General features: G+C 38.8%; 1 protein-coding gene across 2 annotated transcripts in view; it reads left to right on the plus strand.

The window, feature by feature from the left end:
* LOC130104057 (glutamate receptor ionotropic, NMDA 2D) overlaps positions 1-19735 on the plus strand; it is an 86892-nt gene that overhangs the window by 19799 nt on the left and 47358 nt on the right. Inside the window, exons 1-2 of one of the 2 annotated variants that reach the window (XM_056270461.1) lie at positions 15948-16249; positions 18049-18381. In XM_056270461.1, the coding sequence (XP_056126436.1) occupies positions 18079-18381 (303 nt within the window). In that variant the 5' untranslated portion in view covers positions 15948-16249; positions 18049-18078. Of the gene's footprint in view, positions 1-15947; positions 16250-18048; positions 18382-19735 lie in introns of those variants that run through there. The other variant, XM_056270451.1, reaches the window with a different exon arrangement.

The raw sequence follows: 19735 nt of genomic DNA on the forward strand, positions 1-19735 counted from the left end.
AACCACTCGTTACAACCGAGGTATGCAGCAAAGCATTTGTGAAGCCAGTTTCTTGAACATGACAATGAGCTCACTGTACTAAAATGGCCCCCACAGTCACCGGATCTCAACCCAATAGAGCATCTTTGGGATGTGGTGGAACGGGAGCTTCGTGCCCTTGATGTGCATCCCACAAATCTCCATCAACTGCAAGATGCTATCCTATCAATATGGGCCAACATTTCTAAAGAATGCTTTCAGCACCTTGTTGAATCAATGCCACGTAGAATTAAGGCAGTTCTGAAGGCGAAAGGGGGTCAAACACAGTATTAGTATGGTGTTCCTAATAATCCTTTAAGTGAGTGTATACATGATTGAAGAAATGTGTGTGCCATATCTAGTTTAGTCATGAATCTCTAGATGGCACAGGCTGATTAGGGCTGCGTTCCAGTCCACTTTTAGACACGCACTTGCAAACTTCCCTAAGCACTTCCCCTTTGGGGTAATCCCTGCCGCCATTTTGAAGTGCGTTCCACTTCGTGAAGTGGACGAGGGAAGTTTATATGGAGACCCTCACTCCCTCAAGTCTACTTCATATGTACACTTCAGGCAGCTCCATATACCATTATGCGACATGATTGTGACGTTCCGCAGATCTCGTCTTATCACCACCACCACAAACAACTCTATGATATATTAATTATATATTTTTTAATTTAAAACAGCCCAAACACACCTATATACATGTGGATGCTGCATTAAACAAATTCTTAAAGGGAAAACAAATGTAAATAATAAATCAACTCCATAGCTGATTCCAAGTGATCAAGGGCTTAGGATGTTCCAATTCGGCCCATTGCAGTTTCCACCATTAGTGGGCTCTAGTAAAACGTAAGCAATGACGTATCCGAGTGAACGAGACGGAGGGAAATTAGCGAGTGAAGGGCATGACTATTTTGGACTGGAACGCAGCATATACAATCCAATATTATCTGCCTGCAGTCCCGGAGGCTGCATTTTCAGGACCCCACTTCTAGGACCGCATTTCTAGGACCCTAGTTTTTTTGTGACAGCGCCACCTACCGAGTCGGAGAACCGCAGTCCCAGGAACGCATTTCCAGGACCCTAGTTTTGGAGGAACGAAAAAAGTGCCACCAAGGCAGTATCTCCACCCAGTTTTAACTACATTAGAGTTTTTTAAAAAGTTTTATTACACCCAAATACTACTTTCTTTATTGCAATTAAACCAGGTTCCTAGGAATGTTGAGAAATTGGGTCTAAGTAGCATACTATAATATAACTCAAGTAAAATAAACAAGGAATCATGTTATAGCCTTTTCAGTCACTCGATGGACCACATTTTCAAGTACAGAGGGAAGACAAGGATGACTCAGGGGGTAGATTGATTGTGTATTTTACAAAATAATATATAACACTTGAACTTGAACACACAAAATCTTTTATAAAATAATATATAACAACTGAAATTGAACACACAAAATATTTTACAAAATAATATGTAACAACTGAACTTGAACACACACAAAAACAAATTTGATCATGACGTGAACCACTTCAATGGATGGACAAACACATGGACAACATCATCACTGACTCCTAAGAGAGAGAAAGAGAAGTGAATTAAATAAGGAACATTTAGTTGAACATGTTCTACTCTCTAATTTTAAATTTCATATTTAAAAGATCTTAGTTACCACAGAGTAATGATAATGATAAAAAATAATGATATCAATCTTCATACCAATTACTGTTCATAATACAATTATTGCATACTGTTCAAAGATTTGGAAAAAAAAATGATTTTGATGTTGTGGGAACAAAGGTTCTAGAAACACTCATGTCAATAAAGCCCATCTGAACTGAGAAAAAAATAATAGAGAGAGATGCAAGAAATCTGAATAGAAATAACATTATTGACACGACTTTTCCTGACCATATATAAGTAGGCCTATACAGTAAATGACACAATCTAACACGTGGGATTTTAACAGTCAATTATTATAATGGCCTCTCTGATATGTCTGACTATTAAAATGTCATATGTCTCAACCAACTTTATAAAACCATGTCAAAATGAAGAGACGTACACATAACATGTATTGTGGGTAACGTTAACAGGCTTACTGTGAGCACGTGACAGTGAAAACATTACGATTATTTTAACTGAATTAAAATGGAAAAACAATGAGTAATTAACAAGCTTTCAGAACGAACATGGTACAGTTTATTGTGCTGTAAGTAAGTCAACACAGGCTTAGCCTATCATGCAACAGCTCCGTTAAATGAACCGTAGTATTTCATTTTCCAGCATTAGAGGCTAGTATATGATGGCTATGCATTCAAGACTGTTTAGCAAATCACCAGCACGTTGGCAACGTTAACTTTCCAATGAAATGCATCACAATTGTTTTTAAAGTTAAACAAATAAAAATTGATTCGCATTTGATACTCACACTCTGAATGTCATCCATTTTCGCTGGTCCTCTAATTCGGTAGGTGGCGTTGTCACTAAAAACCTAGGGTCCTAGAAATGCGGTCCTAGAAGTGGGGTCCTGAAAATGCAGCCTCCGGGACTGCAGGCAGATGCTACTCATACAATCTGCAAGCTATCTCACCATTACCACATGGCACAAGCTGATTGGCCTTTGCTGATTCTGCAACCAATGAGATTGCTTTCTCAGCATATAAATAGCCTAGTTCAGTTTTCGCTGTACGGAAAAACCCTCCAGCTTCACCTGCCTATATTTGCTATGTGCTATTCATGCAGCAGCATATCTTACATGCTCATATCTAGGGCTGCAACAACGAATCGATTAAAATCGATTTCTGAAAGAGTTGGCAACGAATTACATAATCGATTCGTTGCATCGCGCGACGCGGAAATGTTTGAGTATAAAAAAAATTGGAGTTGAGCGCGGAGCACTGTCGCTCAATCGCAGAGAGAGAGAGAGAGAGAGAGAGGCAGCTCCATATACCAGAGAGAGAGGCAGCTCCATATACCAGAGAGAGAGGCAGCTCCATATACCAGAGAGAGAGAGAGAGAGAGAGAGAGACCGAATGTGTCCGAGATCGAGAGAGAGAGACCGAGTGTGTCCGAGATCGAGAGAGAGAGACCGAGTGTGTCCGAGATCGAGAGAGAGAGACCGAGTGTGTCCGAGATCACGCGCCCGCGAGAGAGAAACCCGAGTGTGTCTGAGCATTAGTAATTTGGTACATACTCATAGGCGTCGATTTCGGTGGGGACGGTGGGTACGCGTCCCCACCAGATTTCGTCATGAGTCATTTTGTACCCACCACTCTTGGAAACATTGAGGCACGGTCGGATGTACCTAATACAAATAAAACATCTCCAGTTTACTAGCAGAGCATTCATTTAGTTCGCTCTTAAATAAGAGATCTAGCTAAAATGTTTTGTTTTTTAACTCAAGCTGAGCGCTCGTGTCCGCTGCTATCAGTGTCGTGGATACAGTGTTCTCTGTGGCTCGCGCACAGTCTTCACTCGGACGCGCACTTCAATCTATCGCCGTTGCGGACAGACTCTGTATATATTCATTCCGGTGAAATTACAAAATAAAATGCACACAAACGTGTCCCTGGCTGCTTGATATAGACTGTAACCACTGATGAACATTATTCAGTTTTGAGAGAAAAAAAAACTATACCGAGGGCGGATTAGAACCCGTCACCTCTGACACGCTTGGCAAAAGATCTACCACCAGACCATTTAAAAACTCAAACAAAAATTTGCGGATCGATGCATTTATTTACGGGTTAAACAGGCTGCAGAATTTGTACCCAGCACTTTTGAAAATGCACTTCCGAATGCGTCTCTGTCCCCACCACATTTCAAACCAAACTGACGCCCGTGTACATACTACATAGCAATATATAATTAGGCCCACTATATAAGATATAAATAAAAACAACAATTAAATTCTTACCACTGAATTAGCAGACTATGATTTGAATCAGATAGACAGACGATGAAAACACTTTCTTGTCTGTCCAAATAGCCTCCCACTACAAGGGCAGGGGAATATTTTTTCCACAATTTGCAGCACTGAATTTTTCAATCTTTACTCTAATGACTCAGAGAAACACTATATGCTCAGAAAGGATGAGCTGCAAAATACCTTACACACCATAGGAGATGGTCAATCCATTGTATTTGTTTTTTAAATATTATTTAATATTGTATTTATATTTTATATACATTGTATTTATAATTAATATTAGGATAGACTAGAGATATTATCTTCTCTTATAATTATTATTATTGCTATTATTATTACCTATTATAGGCAGGGTGCGATTTGTGAAAAAAACAGAGGGGGGGGGATGTTTTGAAAAAGTTTTATTCATAAAAATAAATCATGAGAACATGAACTTCATCACTGCATTTGCAGGAATTGTAAAATCTTTTTTCTTATTAACTCATGAAGTAGCCTAACGCAATATTTTTACTCCAATAGCTTATTTGAACTGTGATCACGCACAACGAAAAAACACGCAAGAATTAAATCCCCCTCCCAGTAGCCTACCATAGTGCCACTCGGCTTGACATGTCAAAACACTTATTTATGAATGGCAAAATTAAATGGCACAACGTAGTGTCAACTAAAACATAAATAGGCTAGGCTTATAGTGTAGGCCTTTGCATCATACTAGGAAAACAGTCTTTTCTGCTTTCCTGTGGGAAAATCTGCAGCTTTCCAGTGGGTGGTCCATTTCGGATTTTATTGTTCTATCGCACTGACAGTTCACATTACAGCGCTTTACTTAGTTTAGGCTAGGCTACTTCTATCAGTCTGCTGAACCATGGATTGATTGCAAAGTTAAACCATCACAGTACAAACAGTTGCACTGCTGTGCTGTTAAAGTAACAACGTTAACGTTACATCGCGATGCTGAGCTACAGTGAAATGATAGAAAAGACAGATGCATTATCTGTGTCAATTCGCGTCTACCGCGCCGCGCTAAATGCCTCCGACACACAGCTCCACTGCCAAATGTCTCGCAAGTGTTGATAGGCTACTCGCACCCTGATTATAGGTAATATGATAATAGGTGCATTTGCTTGTTAAAAAATGTCAAACATTTTGTTAAAGATTATAACATCTTTGCCAAAAACAAAACACAAGTTTGTGAGTGTGTGCATCTGTGAGTGTGAGAGTTTGTGAGTGTGTGCTAGTGTGGTGTAGAGAACAAGTTCTGACGTTCAAACAAATCCTGTTAAGTTTTCTGATTTGTATTTTTCTTTATTTTTTATAAATTATTTATTGTTCTGACAGCAGCTCACTTTATTTTTAAAAAGCCTATATATATTATTTGGCAGATGTAAAGCATACATGTGTATGTTTTTTGTTTGTCCATTTTTTTGCACTGGATTTTTTTTCACGGTGAATTTGCACTGTCAGTTCTGTTTTTTAATAAAGGAATGGAAATTAATGCTTTTGTTTTTATCCGATTCATCGATTAATCGGAAAAATAATCGACAGATTAATCAATTATTAAAATAATCGTTAGTTGCAGCCCTACTCATATCAGCACGTCTGTGTAGGGCTGGCGATATGACGATATATATTGGATGGACGAAATAAAAAGTTTATCGTTTCACAGGGCTCGAATTTGGGCGCGGGATTGCGGGTATTGCGCATAATTCTAATCATTCCCGCAGGTCTCCCATTTATAATGCGGGAAATTCCCGCAATCGTAATCCACACAGATAATAAAATCAAATCATTCTTTTAACAAATATCTTCCAGACGCAATTTCACAAACAGCGTGAGTGTTCAGCTGTGCCGCGTCTTCTATCTCTTCTCATAATGTGTTGTGCAAGGCAGGCATCAAGCGCTGCGGCGATCATACACACTCGCGTTTTGGAGTCGGGACCATGGACTGTAAGGTCGGGACATGACGGAATATTCACTTGGACAATCGGGCCAGCAGTGCATCGTGACTGAAGTCTTTTTAAGTCTTACCAGTTTAAACATTCAAGCGATTTTAAACTAATCAGTGCTCGCGCGCTCTCTGAGATTATTTTCTATGCGCACATTCATAGAAAATCCGCCTCAAAAACAGCTGGCCAGTAACTATTTTTCGCGGATTATATTGCTTTAACACGCAAAATTGTCAATTTCGGTCTTTGTGAGTAGGCTATACTCTAAATATAGTCGGTTTTGTCTTTAATAAGCATAAAACGCATGCCAGTATAATGAACACAGGATCCGTGCACTAGCTCTTAAAGTGACGGAAGCCATATGTGTCTGTCATTAATTTTGTTGTCAAAACAACAAAAGATGGCTTTAAGTTAAAGGAATCAGGATTAATAGCCTATGTATTTAATTTATTCAGGACTAAAATACTACCCAGTGTTGTTTTCCATTTGATTACTTTATTCAGTATCTCACTAGTGTTAGACCTATTCAAAAACTTTTCTCTTTAATTGTCTTTATTTGTATATTTATTCTATTGTGTTTATTTGTGCTACTTTTTTCAATTTAATTAAACAATTTAAATCAAGCTTCCTTGTGATGTGTAAATTCTTAACAACAATATTACCCCATTACCCCAGGCAAGATAAATGTAATAATTTTGTTTGGAAAAAATGCCCCCCCCCCCCCCCCCCCCCCCCCCCCCCCACTCAAACAAAAAAAATCCCCCCCATGAGAATCATCTAAGGGGGGATTTCCCCCCCATTTTCCAAAACGAAATTCAGGCCCTGGTTTCATATTATGTGATATTTGTAAAAGTACAAATATTCCATGTAGTCTTTTAAATAATAAAAGTCATTAAAGCTGCAGGTATAACAATTATAAAATAATTAGCTAGTTCTGTTTAAAATGCTTTCAGATGGAGTACGTACGTACAGCATGTCATATCAAAGGTCAACAGCCCTATTAGATTATTCAATCACTCCACTTGTGCTTCCCGTATTGAGTCTCCCATGCACTGTGTGTGAGGAACCCTATTTATACGGTGCACAGAGATGCCTATGTAGACAGCAAGGCAGCTCACTAGGTTTTGGAACAGCTAATCTAAAACATATGGATTGTACGGTGGCCGAGAGAGCTCAATGCGCTGCAACTGAAGAAAACGCTTGCATGTAGAAAAAACACCCGCAAATTAAGAAAACATCTTCATCAGTTTTACAACACGTGTGCTCTCGCAACACAGCACAGACCACAACGGAAATGTTTCCAGGGGACCCCAATAAAGTGACTAAGGGACATGCTTATAGTCTACTTTTTTTATTGTATTTTATTTTTTAAACTTTTTTTTGTTCAAAACATACAGAGATGACATGTTTATGGCATATAACTTTGTATACAACATACAAAATGTATTAACAATATGTTCAATGTCATCAGAATACAAATGAGAAAAGAAGTGAGCTGAAAACTAAAATAAATAAATAAGATCGAGAAAAAGAACATGAGGGTAAGATATTAATCTATACATCAGTTACATTGTACACATTTTGTCATGCTATGTTTAAATAAGTTTCATAATAATGTTAGGTAATGCAGGGTCCAAAGATGAGAAGGCAAGTTTTAAAGTTGAGACACACAGATATAACATTTTTGTATAAAATGTATATTATTTGCAACAGTTATGTTAACAGCAATAATAAGACATTTCTGTCTAAGAACAAGCTAAGCTGATGGACACTGCGTTGTCATAGGAACATCCCTGGTGAAAATAATGAGGAAATTACGCTGTCTTTCGTTGCTCCCTTCACCGAGTGCGATCCAAACGGCTACATAATGGCACACAAGTGCCCTGCTCACTCCAAAGTCCCCACTTCAAGGGCTCTGCCCTTCGAAGGGAGTAGGGCATAGGGATGCTCACGAGCAATAAGCATGTCCCAGCCGGGTTCGTCACCTATTGGGGTCACCTGGAAACATTTCCGTTTTGGTCTGTGCTGCTATTTGCAGCGCGTTTCTGTATTTGGTTGTGTGTTGAACGTTTGCAGTGCGTTGTGAGTATATGGAGCACACGTGTGTTGTGAAACTGATGAAGATGTTTTCTTAATTTGGGGGTATTTTTCTATTTGCATGTGTTTTCTTCAGTTGCAGTGCGTTAAGCTCTCTCGGCCACCGTAGGATTGTCTTAGAACGAAATCATTTTAAAAAGGGGGAAATCAAGCCAAATGAGAAACGCATTTAGTTGGAAAAATGCTTTGGAGATGAGGCCCTAGGAGTGCACTTACCTCTCTTTCTCATAGACCTCTGCCAGGTCCTAAGAGTTTTGTATTTGGGAAAAAAAATATGCTGGGAGCACTTTTGCTATTTTATCATTTAGCTGACACTTTTATCCAAAGAGTATTACAGGGAAGGCCCCCCTGGAGCAACCTAAGGTTAAGTGTCTTGCCCAAGGGTACAATGATAATAGTTCATAAATTGCTCCTTGTGGGATTCAAACCTACAACCTTTTACTCATCGACTTGCAATAGATCTGCAACTTCTTGGCAACTCGGTTTACTAACCAAGTTGCTGATTATGTGAATGTTTAACCAATTTACCAACTGGTGGAGAGGTTTGAACAATGTTTTAGTACTTTCTGTTTACATTTTTATGAAATGTGGTACAAACACCAACATAATGGAAACATTTGATTTTCGTAATTTGTCAGGGCATAATAGCCTACATGTTGTTTAATGCTGAAGAGAGAATTAGGGGAAACGACTTGTTTTCTCTTAGTCTGCTGAGATTAAGGATGAAAATCTGGTAAAGGAGCAAGATAAGACAGCTATTGTCCTGTGAGTAAGATTACTTTGTACCACACTCTTGAAGTAGAGATGGAGTTGAATTAGATTAAACTCACTTCTTTATAGTGATACAGCAGCATCTCTGTTAAGCGTTCAACATACTCATGGTATCTAAATAGTGTAGTAATGTTTTTGTGCAGTGCAGCATGGGCTTTGTTATTGTGCCGAGGATCTGTGCCTGTGTGGAAGGTTGATGGATGACGTGGTCGTTTGTCAGCTAAAGTGCTTTCGATAGCGTCGGTCATCACGGTGCATGCGAAGCATTTTATGAGCTGTGTTTACAGCCGTGCAGTAAAGGGGAGCATTCTCACAGCCAGTGCAACCATGGGCTCAGCCATAATGATCACGAGCTGTCAATGCATATGGCCCCAGATCCAGCCAGTGTTTGTGAATGCAGTCCATCTCATGTCTCGAGCATTGTGTTGGCCATTTGTTGTGTTGTGTGTGAAGGAAGGGCAGGGAACTGCTGGCATAGGCCTAGTTGTTATAGGCATGTTGCAATATATAACGGTGTTGACTGATAAGTGTGGTATTTAAAAATAACTCTATTCTTTTGGCCACGATAATTGTGAGGTGAAAATGGAGCAATTTTTTGTACTATTCAAAGGATAAAGAAATTGACAGATTGACAAAATGAATCAGTGAGTATGTGAATCCGTGTATCATTCGTTCAGTAGTTTTTTGATTTAATATTGAAAGTAGAAAAATGAGAAAACATTCCTTTTTCATTAAACAACTTGAATATTTGATTTCTACACGTGGGCGGGAATGAAACGCCCCTTTCCTCTGATTTGTCAGCCGAAGATCAAACTGTTCCGTCATCAGTTCTTCCTCAGTTCCGCTCACCAGAATAATAGTCCTCCGCTGCTGCAGTTGTGCGGATTCTCTGATCACTTAGAATCCACTATGGGGTTGATATAATTTTTTTTTTTTTTTCCTTACGAAATTGTTTAATGCAGCATTGTATATAGGTGTGTTTGAGTTGTTTAAATAAAAAAAAATGTATATATCATAGATTTGTTTGTGGTGGGGTAAATTAAACGCAATATGCGTTGACGTGCTTAGGGAAGTTTGCAAGGGCGTGTCTAAAAGTGGACTGGAACGCAGCCCGAGACGCGCTAAAGAAGCGCATCATGTTGTTTTCTTTATTTTTCAAAGGCATGACATTTTGTAGTCATTTTGAATGTACACAAAATACAAATATACATTTTACTGTTTCGAATGAGTGTTAAACGATAGAGTATTTATTTCCCCTGCTAAGGAACAAATCCAAATGATGGCACCGGCGAATCACGCTTTAGCAACATATTATCAGTTCACTTCTGGCATTGCTATTTTGACATCGCAGCCTGTTCATTATTACAGTTTTTCTCGATTGCTTAAACACTATAACCAGGCTTTTGAACTAAAATTTCAAAACCATAATGCCATTTATCAAAAAGCACACCCATTTCACTGAACTATGAACACTATTCCCCTGTTTTGACACATTAGTCAGATTTGTTGAATTGTCACAGCAAAACTCTACACACAAATACCTTCATTTCTCATTGCCTACACCACGTGGTCATTTAGAAAGCACTAGCATTCAAAATTGTTCACTCAAGTCAGCACAGCTTCAGCTCAGTTAGCACACAATTACCCAGGTGAAAACACTAAGAGTCAAAATTGAACACACATCAGTCAGATCCTTCAATAGATAGATAAAAGGTTATACAATCTTTTATAAAAGATAAAAATCAGTTTACTGAGTTTTGGAACAATGGATCCACAGAGAAATTAAGCAATAGGTCGAGGAGGGAGAGGAAGAGGAGGAGGAGGGGGACGAAGAGGATGAAGAGGAGGAACAGGAGGAGGAAGAGGAAGAGGAGGAGGAATAGGAGGAGGAAGAGGAGGAGGAATAGGAGGAGGAAGAGGAGGAGGAGGAGGAAGAGGAGGAAGAGAAAGAGGAGGAGAAGACAGAGGAGGAGGAAGGGCAATGGCAAGAAGACAAGCAGTCTCGGATGAAATTCAAGCCACTTTAGTTGGCCATGTCCTTGTCCATGGTATGACTATGAGGGAGGCTGGGCAACGAGTACAGCCAAATATGAGTCGCTTCACCATCGCCTGAACGTCGCTTCACCATCATCAGAACCTTCAGGGAGGTGTGGTGGCAAACAGATTTCTATCACTGAATAAGAGACAAACATTTCCAATTGTCTTTGATGAGGTTTATGTTCTTGCAAGAAAAGGCCAGCATTCGTACAGTTACAAAGAGTGGCTGCAGAGTGTGACAGTGAAGGGAGGGCATCCTTTCTCCTTTATAGTCTTGACTCCCAGAATGTTATCTTTCTAGGCCAATGATGGTATTTCAACCATATGTGGAACATTCTTAGACTTGTTCATCATATGTACCATGTACCAACACTCTTTACCATTCCAATACAATTCCAGATTTGAATAAGGTTTGTGTGTGCTTTTTTACTGTTATATGATGCAACATGACAAGCAACATGAATTACCAGTTTTGGAAATGTTGTTTTGAATTTATGGCACCAGTGTGTAAGACTATGTTGTAGTGTGTGTATTTTTGAGGGCTTGTGTGTCCTGTCTGAGGGCAAAGTTTGGTTTTTCAGCAAGAGTGAATGGTTATGAGTGGAGAGCTTCATTTTGACCTGAAAACAGGATGTTTGGGGAATTGGGTGAGACGTTATGGCTTTGTGTTTACTGTTTTGAGAATACGAGGCATAGTTTCAAGAAATGTGTTTAAGCAATCGAGAAAAACTGTAAAATGAAACACAGTCAACCAAACTTCATTTAATTGGTCTGTTGTACAATAAAGGCTGTGCCGTCAGTCCCCGCCTAGGCTACTTGCTGTTATTCCAAACTCATTTCCCTTGCTGTGAAGATGCTGATTTAGCCTATACGTGTATATTTGGGACTCGACTGAAGTACAAAGCCTTCTTGATTAATATAGTTAGCATCCAAATGTTACATTGCAAATATGGAAACTTTGGACCGAATGAGAGATACGTGAACCCAACGTCGGTACAGTTTCAGTTTCAATTCAAATAAATTCGTTTAGGCTTGGCGTTTAAAATAGGCTAAATGTTGTTTGTAATAAAGGGCATAATAGGCTATTTTTATAGGCTATCTGGCTACATATAAAATTTTTTAATTCTTGTTGTTTTCTGAATACCATTCATTTAAGGCAGGGATAGGCAACGTCGATCCTGGAGTGCCACTGTCCTGCAGAGTTTAGCTCCAACCCTAATCAAACACACCTGAGCAAGCTAATCAATGTCTTCAGGGTTACTAATGCTAAAGGCAGGCGAGTTTATATCAGGGTTGGAGCTAAACTCTGCAGGACAGCGGCACTCCAGGACGGGTCTTCGATGCGCTTCTCAGCATATTCTGTGAGTTATGGTTGCTTATGGTGTTCATATGGAAACGGAATGTGCGCCAACACTGGAGAATACACCAATAATATTCTAAATATGCAAACTGTTCATTCATCGCGATTATTTAAAAATAAAAGTTTAAACCCTCACTCTGAGTTTTGATGTCCACATGTTATTGTTATTTTTCATGTTATTTTTTATGCTTGAACCACTCTATTATGGCACCCACTAACTGCACAAAGGACGCCAGTCTGTCTGTAGTCCATATTAAAAGTTAGCCAGTCAAAACTACACTGTCGTCACAAAACTACGGGTTCACATTACAATACAACTACGATTAGCGGAAGTGGCTTACCGGAAATCTTACGCATTACATTTAAAAAATGGCGGCGCCCACGCTTACTTAAAATATAAGGTGGATACAATACTGATTCAAAATGCGAGCGCCAGTGATTGACTGTCAAAAAACGGTTTGAACGCCCCATCCCCCAGCTCAGCTGAACTGGAAGTCTTGATTGGTTTTGCTCCTGAGTCAGACCTGTCTGTTATTGGCTGAAGCGCAGGGCTCCACCGCAGTAGTTTGAAAAGTGCCAGCCCTCCCTGTTGCTCCGCACCTCAGCACCCTTGTCAAAGTACTTACTTTAGGTGAAAAATAAATGTAGCGAAGTAGTAGGCTATACTTTTTTTTTATTCAACTCAAGTTAAAGTAAAAATAGAAGTACCACAATTTAATTATATTGAAAAATTTAAAAATGTACTCAAGTACTTTAACGAAAGTATTTGTAATTAGTTACTTTCCACCTCTGCTGAATAGTAACTGAGATTTTGAACCCCAAAAAAGCGCATCCATCCATCATAAAAGTAATCCGTACGGCTCCAGGCGGTTAATAAAGGCCTTCTGAAGCGAAGCGGTGCTCTGTGGTGTCAACTGCCCATGACCAAGTAAACACTGTAATAAATAAATCATGTAATATTTTGTAGAAATTATAATACTGGAATGCAGAAATACTACACCGAACAAACTGTCATATTATTTAAAGGGATACTCCACCCAAAAATGAAAAATCTGTCATCATTTACTCACCCTCAAGTTGTTGCAAACCTGTATGAGTTTCTTTCTTCTGCTGAACACAAAGGAAGATATTTTGAAGAACGATTGTAACCAAACAGTTGTTTGGCAGCATTGACTTCCATAGTAGAAAAAAAAATACTATGGAAGTCAATGGTGCCAAAGTTCCAATCGTTCTTCAAAATATCTTCCTTTGTGTTCAGCAGAAGAAAGAAACTCATACAAAATTTTCATTTTTGGGTGGACAACATGTTAGAAAAAAATACATTGGAATAATTTTTGTGCTGCATGTGCTTATAAGCTGGTGTCAGGTTATATGAAAATGTGCTGTCTGTATGTTTCCTTTTTAATTCATACTGCAATATAAGGGTCTTAATAGAAATCTTAAATGTATATGTAAAATATGTATTTTCTTCAAAAGGCAAATAAAATTGTATCTTCATTTTAAATGGACAGCAATATAATTAATCATGTCTGGCAATTTGAAAACTTTTTTGGGGTCTGGGTCTATAAAAGTTGAATAAACATTTAATGATCTATAAGCCTTTCACATATTTCTACATTACAGACCTATATAAAACTATACTGTCAGTACACCATAGTTATACAAATTAACTAGATCAATGCATTCAAAGGGATGAATTTCCATTCAAAGGGATGGAAACTGATAGGGAAAACATTAGGCTTAAAAGATCCTGTGATGATCCCTCTAGTGTACAACATTAATATCACAACCTTCATCTTTCATTTTAAATAGCTGACGTTTATAATAAGCTGTTTCCCCGAGCATCATACGTTTTTGAAACTGAGCATGTTTGCCTTAATGGAAACCCGCTGCTCTATAATAAACAAAGAATCTTACAGCTATTTAGACATGAACACAACAAGAAAACGTATCCCTTTAACGTAATACAAGCAGCCTATCAAAATAAGAGTTTTAAAGAAGGCCAGCAGCCAATAGCATTTGTTAACAACACATAAGTTTGGACCCCGCCCCCTGTCAAATCAAACTCTTGCATGTGAAGATTTAAGCACACGCATCGCATGTGTTCAGATCTGCGTGCGCATGCAGAACAGAACTCACGTTTGTGGTCAGTTCTGCTGTCGGGTCGGGTCAGGTCAGGTCAGACCTGTCAGGACTCGCAGTTTTGTTACTTCTCACAACGTGATGATTTTTGTGCACAATCAAATTTGTTTTTTGTGCTCGAGTTTGGGGTTTGTTGTTTTTGCAGGTTTATATTTTACGTGCAAGCTTTGTCACTGTGCTCACACTACTGTAATTCACTTGTGCGCTGTTTGTCCATTATTTAATGCTTTAAAGGCAGTGCTTTTGAATCATTGCTTGAATTAGTAAGAAAGGTGTCAAAAAATATAGCCTATATTGTTGAAAATATATGAGGAAAGTTCAAAGTCCACTGATGAGTTACCAGTTTAAGCCTATGTGCTGAACGGCCTCAGCCCAATAGCCAATTTATATACCCCTGTATATATTAGCCTATGTGGTGTTATTCACTGATAATCTTCCCCTTAAGTGAGCTTCCCCATTGAACTGCTGCAATGGGATCATTGTTCCAGCGAATTGAACTAGGGAACCGAATCAGTAAGTTTTCTGAATAAATCAGAGGGACCGCAGAGAGACCGCTTTTGTCAACTGGATCAACAGTTAATTGAAAAGATATGCCTTAAAATACAGATTTTTTTCATAAATCAAACATTGCTGTTCCTCTCGTGAGCATGGTAAGCAGAGCTAGAGCAAATGTCAAGATTTTTTTATTCAGACTTGGCTAAATAGACCTTTTATATTTGTAAATATTGCCAATATGTATATTTATATGTTATATGCATGAATGTACTGATATAATACCCATAAACTGCACAAGTTCTTTGTAATGGAAATAAATTGACCTTGTGTCTTATAAATCTAATAATTGTGTAAACATACATTTTGTGCTGTATGTTCATAAACTGTAAATAACTGAACTGAACATGTCTTTTAAAGCACAGTGTTCACAGCATGTTTAATAAACCAGTCAGGGACACAAGAGATTTATGTAAATTTATATGGACCCGTTATAGTAATGTACTCTGTAGTATTTTAGAATCGCCCGGGGGTCTGTAAGCAACAGCGAAGCACATGTCCCTTCCTTTGTGGATGATATATCATTGAGTGTTTTTGGCTCTCTTTGATGAATTCAGGACTGCATGTGCACTTCCCACGTCTCCTACTGTAGAATGCAAAGTGTGGAAGCGGCCGTAAATTGCTGCTTTTGCACAACATTAGCACAGTGGGATCCCAAATGACAAGCCCAGGCTATGATTACACCAGGTTAATTTGAAGTGACTCAAAAACAGTAATATGCTATTGTGGAATGTGGTCTTGTGCTCTTTCGTGCGTTCCAACCCCAACCAACACACACACACACACACACACACACACACTCACACACACACACACACACACACACACACACACACACGCACACACTATCCCTTGTCTGTCAAAACTGGAGGATTGCCAGTGTGTTTGGTCAGGCCAAACACGTACACATACCCCAGTAATCAATATTTCTCTCCTTTCCTCTATTCCTCCATATTTCATCCCTCTTTCTTTTTCTCCACTGCTTCCATTTCCCCCTCCTCCCCATCTCTGTCCACATCTTAGTCATTAGGACTATATTTACCTCTTTCAGCCAAACAGAATTCCAATGTCTGCCTGTCTCCCTCTTTCTCTCTCTCTCTCTGTCTCCATCTCTCCCATATTCTTTTCATTCTTCCTTCGAATTTGGCCTCTTAATTCTTTCTCTCATTCATCTGAAGGACTTGTCAGGGTCAACAGACCAACAGACTTAGAGATAGATAAATATAACAGAGGGAGAAAGAGAATACAACAAAAGGAGAACAAACCCAGAGAGTGGTGACAGATTTGGGAGAGAGGGAATATTATGTCAGAGCCTGGTGATTCCAAGCAATTGCATTAGCACCTGAAGTCATGAAACAGAGAGGAGCAGGCAGGAGGAGGCTGCCACAAAAGTAAATTGAAAATGATTTGCTTGTATTGTGTGTGTGTGTGTGGCTGAGATAGAAAGGAGATTAAGACAGTGTGGAGATACTTTCTTACATATCAACTGCACTAACCTCTAACTCTCTAAATCATTTTATTGGTGTGCGTGTGTTCAGTGATGTTGATGTGAGTGTGGGTATGAAGTATTATGTGGGTGTTTATATTTTATTGTTTGTTATTATTTATTCACCTTAGTAACCACCATTCATTCCTTGACTGTTTTTATTAGTGCACACACAGACATTAGAAGCTATATTATTAATGAGGTGATGATTTTTTTTTCCGAATTAGTTTGGCATAATCTTTTTTTTTTTAGGGGGAAAAAAACTGCTTCACTGCTTAAATTTCCCAAGTTGAATAGATCCATGTCCTACAGTGTGATTTGTAATGATTTTATAGGATTACATGATTTTTAGAAATCTAACGGTTGTATTCGTGCATGGGTAGAATTGTGTTGGGAGTACTATTTTAAAAGAGTGTTGTAAGAAGTGTTGTGTAGTGGCGTAATGTGTGAGAACGGACGTGAAGAGTAAACAAGATTGATGAAGTTTGTTACTCATGTCTCGTGTGTTTCTTTGCTTCTACTCTTGACAGAGACCACTAACCTTCAGTAGGGCGAAAGCAGATTGCTCAAAAACGTACAAATGTGATTGTGAAAATTCATACAAATTCACCAAAATATAAAATGGTTACGAATTGCTTTCTCGGTTTACCTTAAATATATATTTTAAAACCTTTTTTTGAAATCATTAAAAATAATGTCTAGGATGTGTACACTCACATCATGTATTACATATTTGTAAAAAAGTTCAAACTAACATGAATCCAGAATACATGCACATGAGATTTAAAGAAGATTTAAAAGATTGTTCCCTCATTTTTAGTCATTGACCTATTTAATATAGGCAAAACCCTTGTACAAGCCTGTTGACATTCTTACATTTAAAGGGTTAGTTCACCCGAACAGGAAAATTCTGTCATCATTTACCTACCCTCATGTCGTTCCCGACCCGTAAGGCTTTTGTTCCTCTCCTGAACACAAATGAAGATTTTTTTTAATAAGATCTGAGTGAATAAAAGCCTAAATTCATTCTGTTTATCATGTAAAGTGATCGTGTCTCTTCAGAAAATTTGGACTTAACCGCTCAATTCATATGTATTAGTTTTACAATCTCTTTATGAACTTTTTGAAGCGTCAAAGTGGTAGTTGTGTAGCTGTTTTAATAAAAATATCGTCATTTGTGTTTCAAAGATAAAACGAAAGTCTTGCGGGTTTGGAACAACACTTGGATGACTAAATGATGACAGAATATACATTTTTGGGTGAACTATCCCTTTAAAGTAATACATGATTTGGCTGATCGGTGAGCCCTCCAAATAGTTAAGTCCACTTCAGATGCTCTCACAAGACGGTTTCACTAGGACATTTAGGCCTTCATTAGAACAGCTAAACCTGTACATGCCGGAATCATATGCAGTTTCTCTCTATCCCTCTATCAATTACCCTCTCTCTGTGTTTGTTTTCCTCCTGTGTTGCTCCATTTCAGCCTGTGGCCTGAATAAAGACCATTTCATTTTCTTCCCTTCTTTTGTCTGTTCTCTTACTTTCTTGGTATATTTCTTGTTCTACTTCACTTTCCTTCTCTCATTCTAATCTTTACTCTCTGTATCTCTCAAGTTTTTTTTTAATTGTATGCAATATATTGAATTTATGATTTTATTTTAATTGCAGTTTCTCTCTTGCTTTTCCCTTCCTGGTTTCACTCAGGCTTTCTTTGTGCCCTCTCGTTTGGCCTCCATGTTTGTTGCCATGGTCACAGTACCCACGCTTTCTCTGCTATTGGCCCTGGTAGAATGGGCGGGTCAGACTAGCTCCTCCCCTCATCTCTTGCTCCGGCCCCGAGAGCGTGAACGGGACCCGGTGGCATCAATGCACTTCAACATCGCAGTGATCCACGCGGGCTCAACCGTTCAACAAGGGGAAGCAGGGGCTGCAGCAGCTGCAGGTCGGGTGCCGTACCCAGGTTTCGGGCGTGTGCACAGCAGCTTTGGTGAGAGCGTCGTCACCCAGTGGGGATCCGCAAACGTAATCTGGCTTCAGGTCAGTCTGAAAGAGGTCATGCAACTGGAATGGAATTGATTGCTTTCAGGGTGGAGACAGATTGTGATTTTACATATAGAGTAACCTAGAATACCTGAACACTGTTAATTTAAAGTCCCCCTGTAGTCAATAATTTTATCCCTTTAAACTCATCTTTGATCACCAAAATGACAAGTTTAAAAGTTTTTTTTTCCTGTGAAAAAAAATGATTCGTGCCTTAAAATAGCTTGAATGCAACTCGGTCTACACCCTTGCTTCATTTAGTATACGCGGAACCATGAATATGCTAATTAGCTCCACCTCCACTCACTCGCACCAGCTCAGAGATTCACTCGGCCATCTTACTGAGGTAAACGCTGCACAATTGTATCGCTCTTTACAATGTCGGACACATAACGTAATTAATATGATTGGCCTTTTGCTTGACTATGTTATCAAACAACTAATAATGTGTTGCTAATGTTACACAAACTATATTCCCATTCGCCATCTCAGTCTGCCTTCTAAGTAACAATCATCAGAAACGTTTTGAACAACTCAGAACGTCAGTGGAGAAAGGCATATAGTTCATCATAACATTGTAATATACACAATTCACCCGCTATATTGCTAAATCTACCAAATTTTTCATTTCAACAAAAAAAAATATACCGGGATAACCTGGCATCTCTCGGGACTTCCTGCTAGTTCGCTGTTAATGATATGCTAAAGCCCACCAGCACGTTGACGTGATTGGTTAATGGTTACAAGGTAGTTTGTGATGTCAGAAACACCAGCAATTTCAAACTGCGTTTTTTAGACTGTCTTTTTTTCACTGCAGGTTTAAGGAGAAAATACTCAACAATGGTGTTGACTTATGAATTTGCACATGGTTTGTCTTAAAGCACATTAAAAACAACACATAGACATATAAACAACATTAAAGGACAACTCCGGTGCAAAATGAACCTCGGGTGTAATAACACATTGGTACAGACTAAATCGTTCCCTGAGATTTGTTTTCATGATAATCGAATATAAAGAGTTTTATCTCTAAAAACAGTTTAGCTTATAACGCTAGTATATTGGGCATCGAGTAAGCAAAAAGAGATCGCTAGTTAATACCATTAACAAGGCTCAAATTAGCCCCACACTAACACGGCAGCATAATGAGTGTCCTTACATGCAAACCGAAGCATTGAGAACTTTGTAAGTGTATAGACAGTTTAATACTTACACAGACAGTACAGCTAGCGCATACAGACAGCAGCCATCTTGGAAAACAGTCTCGATTAGTCAAACCACGAACACGGTGATACGTGAGCTGAACTGTGACTTGGAATCTCATATGGTCCGTTGTTTCCGGAAGAAAGCA

The sequence above is a fragment of the Rhinichthys klamathensis genome, unplaced genomic scaffold (assembly GCF_029890125.1).
Source record: "Rhinichthys klamathensis goyatoka isolate OS25496 unplaced genomic scaffold, OSU_Roscu_1.1 h1tg000013l_1, whole genome shotgun sequence".
Classification (NCBI taxonomy): Eukaryota; Metazoa; Chordata; class Actinopteri; order Cypriniformes; family Leuciscidae; genus Rhinichthys; species Rhinichthys klamathensis.